Source organism: Lontra canadensis, unplaced genomic scaffold (genome assembly GCF_010015895.1).
Source record: "Lontra canadensis isolate GAN:19392208 unplaced genomic scaffold, GSC_riverotter_1.0 scaffold6, whole genome shotgun sequence".
NCBI classification, from domain to species: Eukaryota; Metazoa; Chordata; class Mammalia; order Carnivora; family Mustelidae; genus Lontra; species Lontra canadensis.
This window is the reverse complement of record NW_022631000.1, coordinates 30,470,564-30,483,393: the sequence shown is the minus strand read 5'-3', so window position 1 is coordinate 30,483,393 and position 12,830 is coordinate 30,470,564. Positions and strand designations below refer to the sequence as shown.

At 34.7% G+C, this 12,830-nt stretch overlaps 1 protein-coding gene across 1 annotated transcript in view; it reads right to left on the bottom strand.

Moving 5' to 3' along the window:
- AADACL2 (arylacetamide deacetylase like 2) overlaps positions 1-12,604 on the bottom strand; it is a 28,937-nt gene extending 16,333 nt beyond the window's left edge. Inside the window, exons 1-4 of the mRNA XM_032852664.1 lie at positions 12,387-12,604; positions 9,390-9,612; positions 4,283-4,352; positions 1,310-1,481 (exon numbers count right to left, since the gene is read on the bottom strand). Coding sequence (XP_032708555.1) covers positions 1,310-1,481; positions 4,283-4,352; positions 9,390-9,612; positions 12,387-12,524 — 603 coding nt within the window. The 5' untranslated portion in view covers positions 12,525-12,604. The remainder of the gene's footprint in view (positions 1-1,309; positions 1,482-4,282; positions 4,353-9,389; positions 9,613-12,386) is intronic.
- Positions 12,605-12,830: the final 226 nt, after the last annotated feature.

The window sequence follows — 12,830 nt, the reverse complement described above, 5'->3', positions numbered from 1 at the left end:
TCCCAAATGATTGAATGAGGCCAATATAACTGTTATATCAAAACCTGACAAAGAGCTTTAAAAAAAGAGAAATCAATTGCTCAAATCTTTAATTTTAACAGATGGAAACCAGTAATATATAAAAATTTAAGTCATCATGATCAAGTGAGGCTCATGTCTGGAATGGAAGCATAATTTTGCAAGCATAATTTTACATCTGAAAGTAAAATCACATAACTTACCACATTAAAAGAATAAGGGAGAAAAACCACATGGTCATCACAATAGATGCACTAAAAATGTTTAGCAAATTTGGGGTGCCTGCGTGGTTCAGTTAGTTAAGCATCCAACTCTTGGTTTGAGCTCAGGTCCTGATCTCAGGATGACTTACCCTTAGCACAGAGTCTGCTTGTCCCTCTCCCATATGATCTGTCCCTCCCAACTCCTCCCCGACCTGCTCACTTGCTAGAGGTCTCTCAATCTAAAATAGCAAATAAATAAATAAATAAAATCTAACAAAAATTTTATCTAATTTCATACCTATTTATGGAAACACTATCTGCAAATTAGGGATAGAAAGGACTTCCTCAACCAACAAAAGCCAACTATGAAAAGCCTTCAGTTAACATCATATTTATTAGTGAAATGTTGAGCAATTTCCTCCTGAGACTCAGAGAAAGATAATTGTATTCAGTACTATCTTGAAAGACCTAGCCAGTGCACTAATTAAGAAAAGTAGAAAGATTTGGAAAGAAAAAAATTAAAACTGTTTCTAGTCGTGGAAGATATGATTGTATAGAAAATTCTAGAAAATGTTAAAAAATACTAGAATCTGTAAGTGAAACTTTTAAGGATATGTTTGTTTAAAAAAAAAGGGTATGATTATAAAAAGCCAATGTAAAAATTAAATGTATTTCTATATAGTGTCAAGGAAATATTTGAAAAATATTATTTTACATGAAAATTTTCCAAAATAACTTGGGAAAAAAATTGAAGAAAGATTTGTCAGATATATACATTGAAAAAGTAAAACACCACTTTCGAATTTAGAAATTGACACGATATCCCAACATTTTGATGGAACAGACTAGAGTAGTAGGAACAGCTTTGAAGAAAAAACAAAGCTGAAGTCAATGTACTAGCAATGGAACTGAAGAGAGGATTCAGAAGTAGTCATATTATGGTCAACTGATCTTAGACTCAAGCATTACTATAATCCAGTGAGAAAGTATGGTCTTTTCAACAAATGATGCCAGAAGAACTGATTATCTGTACAGAAAAAAAAAAATGAGTTTTGACCTTAACCTCTCAAAATAAAGACAAAACATACCTGTTGAATGACTCCTGCTGCCAAATTGCCCCCAGAACTGTCTCCTGCAATACAGATTCGGGTAGGATCTACTCCATATTTTGTAAGAATTTCATCTTGAAGAAAAAACTTGACTGCAGTGAAGCAATCTTCATATGGAACCGGAAATTTGTGTTGAGGAGCTAATCTATGGCTTTAGAAAAGAACAATTCATTTAAACAATTTTTTAAAGTACGATTTATGGTTGTATCTTTCTATGCAGCTTTTAAATGCCAAATAGATGCAATTTAACACCACTCTCTATTGTTTAATCTTCCAAAACTCAAACCTGATTCTTTCCACTAACTCATTATTTGAAAAAAATGAAAATTGGTATGAAAGTTTTCAACTTTGTATCTAAAGTCCATGGGTAGCGTTATGTGTGACGAGTAGGAGATATCATGAACTCCCTAAGATTATAAGCATAAGTTTTAGCCCAAGTACATCTTGAACTGAATATACTCCACAGCTCATATCATCTCAATGTAACCAATGATCCAAACATTAAATAACTATATATATATATATATATATATATATATGAAAAACACCATGGATTTTTGAAGGCAACAGATCTAAGAGACTATTCTAGGTGAAGTGTTATATTTTTTCAAGGTCATTTAGAAAAAATATCTACATGTTTGCGATGTACATATTTCACCATGGATAATTCCCAGCAGTTGATTTTATTTTTATTTTTTTTAAATAAGTCCATATAAGTTTAATGTTTTATTTTTTAAAGATTATTTATTTATTGGGGCACCTGGGTGGCTCAGTGGGTTAAAGCCCCTGCCTTCAGCTCAGGTCATGATCCCAGGGTCCTGGGATCAAGCCCCACATTGGGCTCTCTGCTCAGTGGGGAGCCTGCTTCCCCACCGCCCCGCCTCTCTGCCTGCCTCTCTGCCTACTTGTGATCTCTGTCGAATAAATAAATTAAAAAAAAAAAAGATTACTTATTTATTATCAGAGACAGAGAGAGCACGCACAAGCAGGGGGAGCCAGGCATCCCCCCAGCAGCTGATTTTAGATGGAAAATTTTAAAGTATAAATAACTTTAAATATGCTAGGGAGGTGGGGCACCTGGATGGCTCAGTGGGTTAAGCCTCTGCCTTCGGCTCAGGTCATGATCAGGGTCCTGGGATCGAGCCCCACATCGGGCTCTCTGCTCAGCGGGAAGCCTGCTTCCCCCTCTCTCTCTGCCTGCCTCTCTGCCTACTTGTGATCTCTCTCTCTGTCAAATAAATAAATAAAATCTTAAAAAAAAATATGCTAGGGAGGTTGCTTGTTTTTGATAAATTCATTTGTAAGGCAAACTATTACACCCTATTCTTAATGGATATAAATGGATTTTTCCCTTGTATATGTGGGGGAATAGAATAATGCTATTAGCCTGTTATCTATCAGGGCTCTTTTCGTTCTTCAGAATAATAAAATTTGTAAATATCTGTACTTAACATTAAATGTTAGTGATGTAATTACTTAAAATTTTGCCATAAATTATGTTTAGAAAGTCCTAAACAAAGTATAGGTTAAACTCACTGCAAAGATATTGGTGTCTATTACTTTAAATCCATTAGATTTAGACTTTCTAGAGGAAGGAATAACACAAATCATAAGGATTTGATAGGATATATAAGCCGGACACAAACATATCACTATATTAAAACAGATTTAAAATGAGAAGGTTTAGATTACTTCAAAAGCTATGAAGGTAAAGAGTGTCTGGGTGGCTCATTTAGTTAAGTGTCTGACTTCAGCCTGGGTCATGATCTCAGGGTCCTGGGATTGAGCTCAGTTTTGGGCTCCTGGCCTAGGGCAGAGTTTGCCTCTGTCCTTCTCCTGCTCATGCTCTCTCAGTTTCTTTCTTTCTCTCTCAAATAAATAAATGAAATCTTAAAACAAACAAACAAACAAACAAAACTATGGAATTAAAAAAAAATAATGTCCTCATATTATATATATTAGAAGCATCCTTGAAAATAGCAAGTTCTAGGGGCGCCTGGGTGGCTCAGTGGGTTAAAGCCTCTGCCTTCGGCTCAGGTCATGATCTCAGGGTCCTGGGATCGAGCCCCGCTCGGACTCTATGCTCCACAGGGAGCCTACTTCCTCCTCTCTCTGCCTGCCTCTCTGCCTACTTGTGATCTCTGTCTGTCAAATAAATAAATAAAATATTAGGGAAAAAAAAAAAGAAAATAGAAAGTTCTAGGTACTGTAAATAACCATAATGACAACATTGGCAATCACTCTTTAGATGATCAAATTGTCACTTTAGTTGTCTAAGCTTTCATACCTTCCTAGCTAAACAATCAAACAAACAAAAATGTATGTTACTATGTCCTCTAAGAAACTATTGGATTAGAACTCTCTAAGTATGTTTTTGTTACTACTATGGACTAGGGAAGAGGGGTTAAAAAAAAAATTCCTCTTAGGGATGTCAGCTCCAGAAATATAGATTGTACCAATCTAAGAAAATATTGAACTGTCCTGGGACATTCTGATATTTTTGAGCAAAATCCACAATGTAAGATCACTTTACCTGAGATTAGCTTAAAATTCTTAGCTGATCCAACCTTTATCACCTACATTACTCTAAACAAGAATTATCATAAAATGAAACATTTTACCCCCTACCCAAACACAACCTAGTATCCCCAAATGCATAATAATTTATTTCTTCCTACCTAGTTGTGTTATCCAGGACGCAAGTTGAGAACTGAGTTTTATGTGTCTACAGCAAGTGTTCCCAAAAATGCTCACTCAAAGATGTCACTCAGAGACTCACAGAATCACAGAAGAATATGAGATAGTGGACTCTTTTGAGGAATGGTTTTTGATGCAATGGTGACAGAATGATTTTTAAGAAATTATATCTGAGAAATAGATGACTCGATTTGGAAACTAAACCTCTACTTGGTGAAGGCAAAATCATAGTAACCAAAGAAAATCATTTCTTACTCCACTCCGACAACGACAGCATCGAGTTTCTTTGCAGTCCATCTATTCAGGGCATCAAAAGCTGTATTCTCTGAAATGAAGAAATAAATGTCAATGTCCTCCCTGTAATGAGAAAAATGTGACTTGTGAGTGTTATAAAGGAATCTATATTTCCTGTTCTATTTCTGTGAGGAGGGACCAGAGTCAGCACGACACACTCTGCAGGGGTGCCTCCTCAGTCACTCGCTGTCTTCAGGGATGAAAAGATGGCTTCGCAAATTGGTGGTTTGGAGGAAGAGAAAGGAGGCTCAGACTATTCTTATTTTTATCTTTTCATCTGCTGCCTGTTCACAAGGATCCTCACTCCCAAGAACCTTCTGTGACTTGTTGCATTTTGCTCTGCTTGTTCCTTCAGGCAGCAAGTTTTATAGGGAGGAAGTGTGTGATTGGTCAGCAGGGCCAGCCACTACAGATGAGTTGATCTAACTCAAGAGTGTCATAACAATACCTACATACTCATTCTCTAAGCCTTCTTTAGAAATAATAGTTATGCTTTGACCGTCATTTACTTTAATTTTGTGTATAATCTTCAGTGGGTCCAGGAGAGAAAGTCAATAATAGATGTACTGACTCTAAAACCACAGTTCTCAATAATATGGTTCTTTGAACTTCCAAATTCTTTGAATATGCCACATTATAAAATGATGCAATAACCTTGGTATTTAAGACAGAGTCTAAGGAAAAGCAACTAAATTTTGAGAGAGCCTCTAGAAAGTATGTGGACTTAGATGTACATATCCATTTTGGTACACATGGCACACAAGCCATTGCCCCTCTCCCCAGTATACATACATATCTCATCCCAGATACCTCCAAATCCAATTTACCAGTGCCCTGGCCCCAAAACTTTGGCAACACTGTGACATCTGCTATTACTTTATTTACCACAGGATCCTAGAAATTCAGAGAATTCTAGAGCCATGATCAAATTCCAAACTTTTCCAAGATGTCTCTTGCACGTTAATAAAACTTCAAATTAATAACTAATGAAATACTGTGTGTGTGACTACCATGAAAACAGAAAAGTAAGTCAGGTAGCCTTTTATGTAGAAAAATAGTATTTTCATTAAAGATTGAGTTGATAATTCTCAATGCAATGTAAGGGGGTGGATGAACACCAAAATGTGCAAGACATAAGAACCCTGTGACCCCCACGCTAAATGCTCCTCAATGACATGTTTCAAACCTGTCTTCATTTTTATTTCCCAATACTTTTCACTTTTCTTACAACAAAAGTCAGTTTAAATTTCTTGTTTTCCATTCTTTATCTCCAGCTGTCCTAACTCACAATCTTTGCTGATATAATCTGTTGACTCGTGTTTTTCTCTACGTCCAATTATTGAGTTTACATCACTTACAGAACCCAGATAGAAACAAGAAGACATTAGGTTAGATGTCAGAAAACAACAACTACAGTTCTGTGTAAAAAAGTCTACCAGAGAAATATTTTCTTCTTATATTTCTTAGTTCTCAAACCAACTTCAACAAGTTTGAAGGAGAAAAAAAAAAATAGGAAGCCTAGGAAACAAAGCAAGGAAATTGAAATTAGTAAATACCAAAGAATAGCTAGTGTCTATGTCCTGATTTGTAAAAAAAAAAAAAAAGTATCTAAGTCTTTTATAGTTTGTTTATTTACATAAGTCCTGACAGATCTATGAACAAATAATGTGAGAATATAAAGCCAAGACACAAGAAGAAGACACAAGTGAAATTTAGCTGAGCAAGAAATTGGAATGTGTGTCCTGAATAATAATTTGCACATTTTTAGGGATTACTGATTGTAATCATTGTACTTACCAATGAAGGGGAAATCAATCTGATAATCAAGACCACTTCTAAGTATTTTTCAAAGTGATATTTTCTCATCAGTGAGCATTTCTCTTGGGCTCACTGAAGTCCCAGGTGATATGTATATGGATACTTGGGTATTTCATAGACCTTATAAAAACCTTAATGGCATTAATAAATCTCTTTAGAGACAAATGAGGCCAAACTGCTATTTAATTTATCTTATATATATTATGATATTTTATCATGTATTTTATAAAGGAAAAAAAGTATTCCAAACACCCTAATGCCTGATATAAATTAAATTATAGATGAAATCTAATTTATTAAAAAAGACTAAGGAAGTTAAAAGACATAAAAATACTGGGAAAACATTTTAACTAATAATCACTCTAGAGAACACCACAGAATTTCTTTTCAGTCATTCACTTTTTTTTTCCCTCGGAAGACATTTATTTGCTGAACATTCCTTGAATGGAAAATACTTTGGTAGAGGCTAAGAGGTGATTTTACTTCCTGAAGAGATGCTGAACCAAACATGTTACACAATTACAAAACAAAACAAGGATTGTTGCTATCAGGTAACTATAAGCTGCAATGGACCATATAGCAACATTACTAAAGTTTTTTAAAGCCAGAGAAGACCACACACACACACACACACACACACACACACACACACCAACCCACACCCTCACCCATGAAATGATGCTTTTCCTGAACATAAAAGGGTTAGCAGGAGTTTTCTTGAAGTAAGGTGGGAAGGACATTCTACAGAGGCATAGCCAGAGACAGAAATAAGAATTCATCGAGGGCTTGGAAACTAAATACAGCTCTGTATGGTTGAAACAAAATTATGAAGGGAAGCACTGGCAAGAAAAATTAAAAATGTAAGAATCTGTAAATCTGAACACTTTGCTAATTGATTTAGATTTACTTTATTATGTGATGAAAGTCACTGAAGAGTTTAAACAAAGAAATCATATAACCAGATTTGCATGTTAGAAAGATACAGTACACTAAGAGTAGAAGATGAAATCAAGTTGAACAGGACACAAGCAGAGACATCAGAAAGGAATATCTTTAAAAGATCATGAAGTAGTAAGTTGTATTAATGAAGTCAAAACTTCCAGAATAATGAATGGGGTATAGTAATTTGACGTGAGCACTAAAGAACCATAAATAATTGGCCATAATTGCTATTTACTGAAGACTTTCAGATGTTGGTTTAGACGGATGGTGGGTTTTTTGCTTGTTTTCTAAGGCCATTTGGACACAAGACAAAAAGTTGTATTTGATCCTATTGAGCTCGAGATGTGTGTGGTTTGTCCAGTTGTAAATGTCTAAATGATCATTGTACAAATGGATCCAGGACTCAGGAATAGTGTCAGAGAAGCAGAGTCAGGACTGGATGTGAGCAACATGTAGATATTTGGAAAAGAGAAGAGACTGGAAAACAGAGTGTGTGAAGTCAAAACCCAAAGGTAGGGAGAAAATTGGGGTGGGGGTAGAGGGCAAGAATATTTATGAAGAATAAATGTGGAAAATCTGTTATTTTCTTATTTTCTTTGGTTTGTTTTTAAAGATTTAATTAATTAATTAATTAGTTAATTAACTAATTTATGGAAAAAAGAGCATGAGAGAGGGGAGGGAGAGGAATAAGCAGACTCCAAGATGAGCACAGAGCCCAATCCAGGGCTTGATCTCATGACCCTAAGATCAGGACCAGAGACAAAATCAAGAGTAAGAAGCATAACTAACTGAGCTATGCAGGTGGGCCTATTTTATTTTTAAATGAGAGATGAAAGAGAGAGATGAGAAAACAAGGAATGACAGGAAATCTAGGAGATACTTTGTCATGGAATCAGGGAGGAGCAGTACATGTCAGAAGAGAAAAGACTAGCCTTCATCAAATGTAGTAGATTGTAGAGATCAAAGAGATAATTAAAGGTGGAAAAAGAAAGGAGTAGGGAAGGACTAGAGCCTGTAAGGGCAAAGAAATGGGTCTGAGAAGGAAGGGAAAATGGAAGGAACTGATTACACAGAGGAATTCATGGTCAAGCAGAAAACAATTTTTTAAAGATGAGAATAACCATGGTATTCCTGGATGTCAGAAAACTAGGGAGGAGGTAACTAGAAAGGCAAAATTGTAGTCTAACCATTTTAGCATTTTGTATATTAATCTGAGTTTTTATGCCTCATTAATTTTCCATGCTAATTTTCTCTATGACTAGTCCTCATAACTTATTTTTGGTTAAGTATAGCTTGCTATATTGCACATATCTTTTTAAGGTTCTCAAACTATTTAGAACCAAATGAGGCTTAGAGAAAGACAAAATGTATAAAAAAATTATTTATTACCTGTTTATCTTTCCTCGATTATATTCATTTGTTTAACTAAATAGAACAGTGCCTCCTTCTTTTATACTAGTACTACTGTATCATCAAGTTTTCCAAAGTTCTCATATAGAGAAATGTATTCATGTTTTTGTTTTGAATCTGCTATATATGCCTCTTAGAATCATTGCCAGAGATAGATAGGGAAACTAGACATCATAGGAAGAGCTGTTTGTTTGTTTGAAGATTTACTTGTTGGACAAAGAGAGTGAGAGAATGAGCACAAATAGGGGGAGCTAGAAGTAGGCAGAGGGAGAGGGAGAAGCAGGCTCCCCACTGAGCAGGCAGCCTGACAAAGGGCTCCATCCCAAGACCCTTGGATCATGACCTGAGTTGAAAGCAGATGCTTAACCAACTGAGCCACCCAGGTGCCCCCAAAACAAACACTTTATTATAACATAGGTCTATTTTGTGTTTTCTTTTACGAATTACGACTAGGTACCATTCTAAGCTTTATCACTGTTAGTGTTATTGTTATAGTGACTACAAACTTGACCTTGTAGCCACCAACAACATATGACTCTGATTTACCATTTAAAACATCTGCATCACCTCAATACTTCTGTTCCTGAGTATATTTTGATCCCAAAGAAAACAAGTTATACTAATTGATTCATTCATATCCTACTTTCATTTGATATGAATTCATTTACTATAAAAGCTGAAAAGAAAATGTTTAGCAAAACCAAACCAAACAAAAACAAAAATAATGATCATGATATTTTTTGCCAAACACATGTCTGTGGTTATCTCTCTACTAGATATCTAATATTTATAGCTACACTTATACCTATTGCACATATAAGTATGCATATTTATACTAAATAGTTCTTATATCAAAAATATATAGCCAGTTATAGTTTTCTCTATATGAGGAACTTACTGAAACTTCCAAGACAAAAACCACTACCATGAATATAGATTACAGCTCGTCTTGGGGTTTCTGACTTTCTCTTTGGCAAGTACAAACGTACTGGAATGTTAACAAATTCTGTATCCATCACTGTGACATACTCATCAGAAACTGGTTGGGTGTGGTCCATCCTCAGTATCATGGAAATAAACTTTTCATATTTTATGATACCTATACTCTCAAGACATATAGCCTGTAAAAACAAAACAAAATTGAACATTTTCATCATCAAATGCATAGAAAGAGAAAATTTTTAAAACATAAGCAAAATAAACAATGTTTTGTAACAATTATTTCCACATAATATTGCATAGATCTTAGTTTGTAACCTTGTTGAAAATCTCAAGTATTCTGTATTTCAGATTAGTAACTGTGTCATTCAATAGCTGTCAGTTTACCAGCAGATTTTTTTATGTCTGTCATAATTTTTTCTTAATTATAAATTCTTATCTGAAAAATGTCCATGTCTTATACCACATTTTCTTTTTGTTTTGTAGACATGCTATCGTATTTTTCTTTTTTATGGTTCACTTTATTTAATCCAAATTTTTAAATGTTGTCTTGTGACCCACCATTAATTATTTAATTGCCCTGGTTTTCAACTCCAAATAGATTTAAGTCCTTCACCGCCCCCCACCATCCCCATGCCCCAAATTCCATGTTTGATATCACTGTAGAAAATTCTCTGGTATTTCTGACAACTTTTCTAGGATCTTTGTGACATTACAAAGGACAGTTTACTCAAAAGAAGAACCTTAAAAATTACATGGTCAATGAATAATACATTAAACAGCTTTTATTCCTACAATTATTTCCAAGAGATTGAGGTACTACAGGGTCTTAAAGAGCATCTAATGCCTATACTTTAACAATGAGGAAGCATGCAGAAGCTCTTAAACTGCAACCAGGAAATGTCAAAGTCAAATCTGCACCCATTTTTCTAGACCAGCCTCTTAGACTATCACTTACTGACTATATGACTGGAAGCAAATTACTCTCTACTTCAATTTTTTAAATCTTAATAATAATAATAATAATAATAATAAAATCCCTTGGCGGGTTGTTGTAGAATTTAAGTGAGTTAGGACTTTTAATGTACATAGAAGAGTGTCTAAGGCATGTATGTATTCCATAAAGCTTGTCTTATTTAAATATTCTTCACTAATAAAAATTCTTAAGTAATTTCATGCTAATTGAATATAATCAGGTAAGGTATCCCTTAAAGCAAGTTTTTGGTAAATAGGTAAATTACACTAATTTTTCACTTACTGAATTGAATTTGAAAAGATTTTTGGCAGATTGCCTTGTTTCTCATTTCTCAGATATTTTCTGTTTCTGAGCAAATTCTTAAGTATATTTTGAACAATAACAAAAGTGCCGCTTTAGACATTATTTTGTGCTCTTCTACCATATGTGATCTATAATCCACAGAGCAATCCTGGAAAGTGTTTATAATTAGTATCCCCATTTTCTAAGTATAAAAGAAGGTACAATGAAGGGTTAAGGGAATTTTCCAAGGTGGGACATGCTCTTCTACCAAACTCTACCAAACTTTCCAATTTAACACGTGATAGACATAAAAATGCATTTTATTTATCAAGTTTTCTTCCTCAAGAACTTTAATTTTTACTTCCCTTTCATATGTTAAAGCATTAATTTTTCTTCCTGGTATCTCAACTTTGATTTACAAAATTCAGCACTGGGAAGAATTAAACTGTTTCTTTAGAACATCCAATGACTGTTAATTTTACCAGCATTAATCTTTAAGGTAAATACATGGATGCTTTTCTTATTATCTTTTGAAAATAAAGAACAATCCTAATACAACATCAAATCTATAAAGGCAGCAAATTTTATTATAGATGGGCAATGGCAAAAATAATTTGTAGCTGAAAAAGAATAGCCGTTATGGAACTGGTACTCGCTTATCCACACCTATGTTCATGTTATTTAACTCAAGGGGTAAGAGCATTGCAGAAGAGATAGTTATAGTGAAGCTGTGGCTCTAGAAGTAAACAGAGAGATAAATATCAGGACTTAGCAGACACAGGTAGGAGTTGGGCGTGTTTTCACAGAGCTACTGTCCACTGGACAAAGTACCAGGGGACAGCCTCTCCCTCTGATACCACACATCACTCTCTCTTCTCTAATCATTCATTGCTGCCATTGTCTCCTTCACCTTCTTATTGCTTCTGTTATCAAAGAACATCTCTGGGAGCCTCTTGGTTTGGCAGAAAGAATATGAGCTTTGAAATGAGGTATTTGTGGGCTCAAATTCTGAAGTTGTCTCTTTCTTGCTGCATGAGCTCCTCTAAACTTTTTTATCGACCTCTATAAAGTGATACAAATAATCAAAAGAAATTGGGGATGCATGGAGGTATATATTATAGAAAGCCTATGTATTCTAAAAGCTAAAAAATGCTAGTGTCTAACCATATCTGCCCTTTACCAAGGAGCTATTTTTGCTCGAATTCATAATCAACCCTACATATTTCAAGTCAGACAATCTGAAACCTAGCAATTTAGAATTAAAAATAAGCAATGGAAACCACTGAGATAATGGTAGCCCTAAATTAACATCAAGTGGGTACAAACACCAATAATGTTTATCTGTATAATATATATAAGTAAAATCTAATTGAAAACTCAAACATGTGAAATAGAACTCAAAGGTTAAGCTACCAAGTAAACAAAGCTTTTCCCTTCAGCAATACCACTTAATGCATATCACAGTAGATACAATCTTTACATTTAGATATAAACTCCTGGGAAGCAAGAATTCTACCCCACTCTCTTTGCACAGATGAAGCTGCAGCAAGTTTTATTTACTTACTTTTATGTAATTGATCTATTCTAACAAAGAAGCAATGGTTATTTCAAAAGCAGTAACTACTAAAAAGTTCATAAGCACTGATTTTTAGTCAACAAGGCATTCCAATTTCCAGAAGAAAAAAATGTGAATCTTACCATAAATGTGCCAGTTTTAGCAAATATATCTATGGCTGTTACTTTCCAGTATTCTTCAATGTTGCTGGGTATGGGGGTATATATACAAAAAGCAAAGAGAGGACAAAGCAGCCCCAAACAGAGAGCTTTGAATGCCATGATACCTCTTTCTCCGGCCTCTTCACGGCGTTGAGATTAAAACATTTCCACAAATACTGACTAGTAAGTAGCAGAACAACTGCAGATTGGGAACCCTTTCAGGTAATATACGATCATCGTACCAGTGTGAAGCAAATTTTTAATTCAGAAGTTATTGCATCAGTGGTGACTCATTTTTGAAATACGCAGATTCAGAGAAAGATATTGTAGCATAACAACAGTTCATGCCTATCTGATAATAAACTAATTAACAATTCCCACAGTGTTTCTTCACCCTGCCATACTGTCCTCATCCTAAAGCAATTT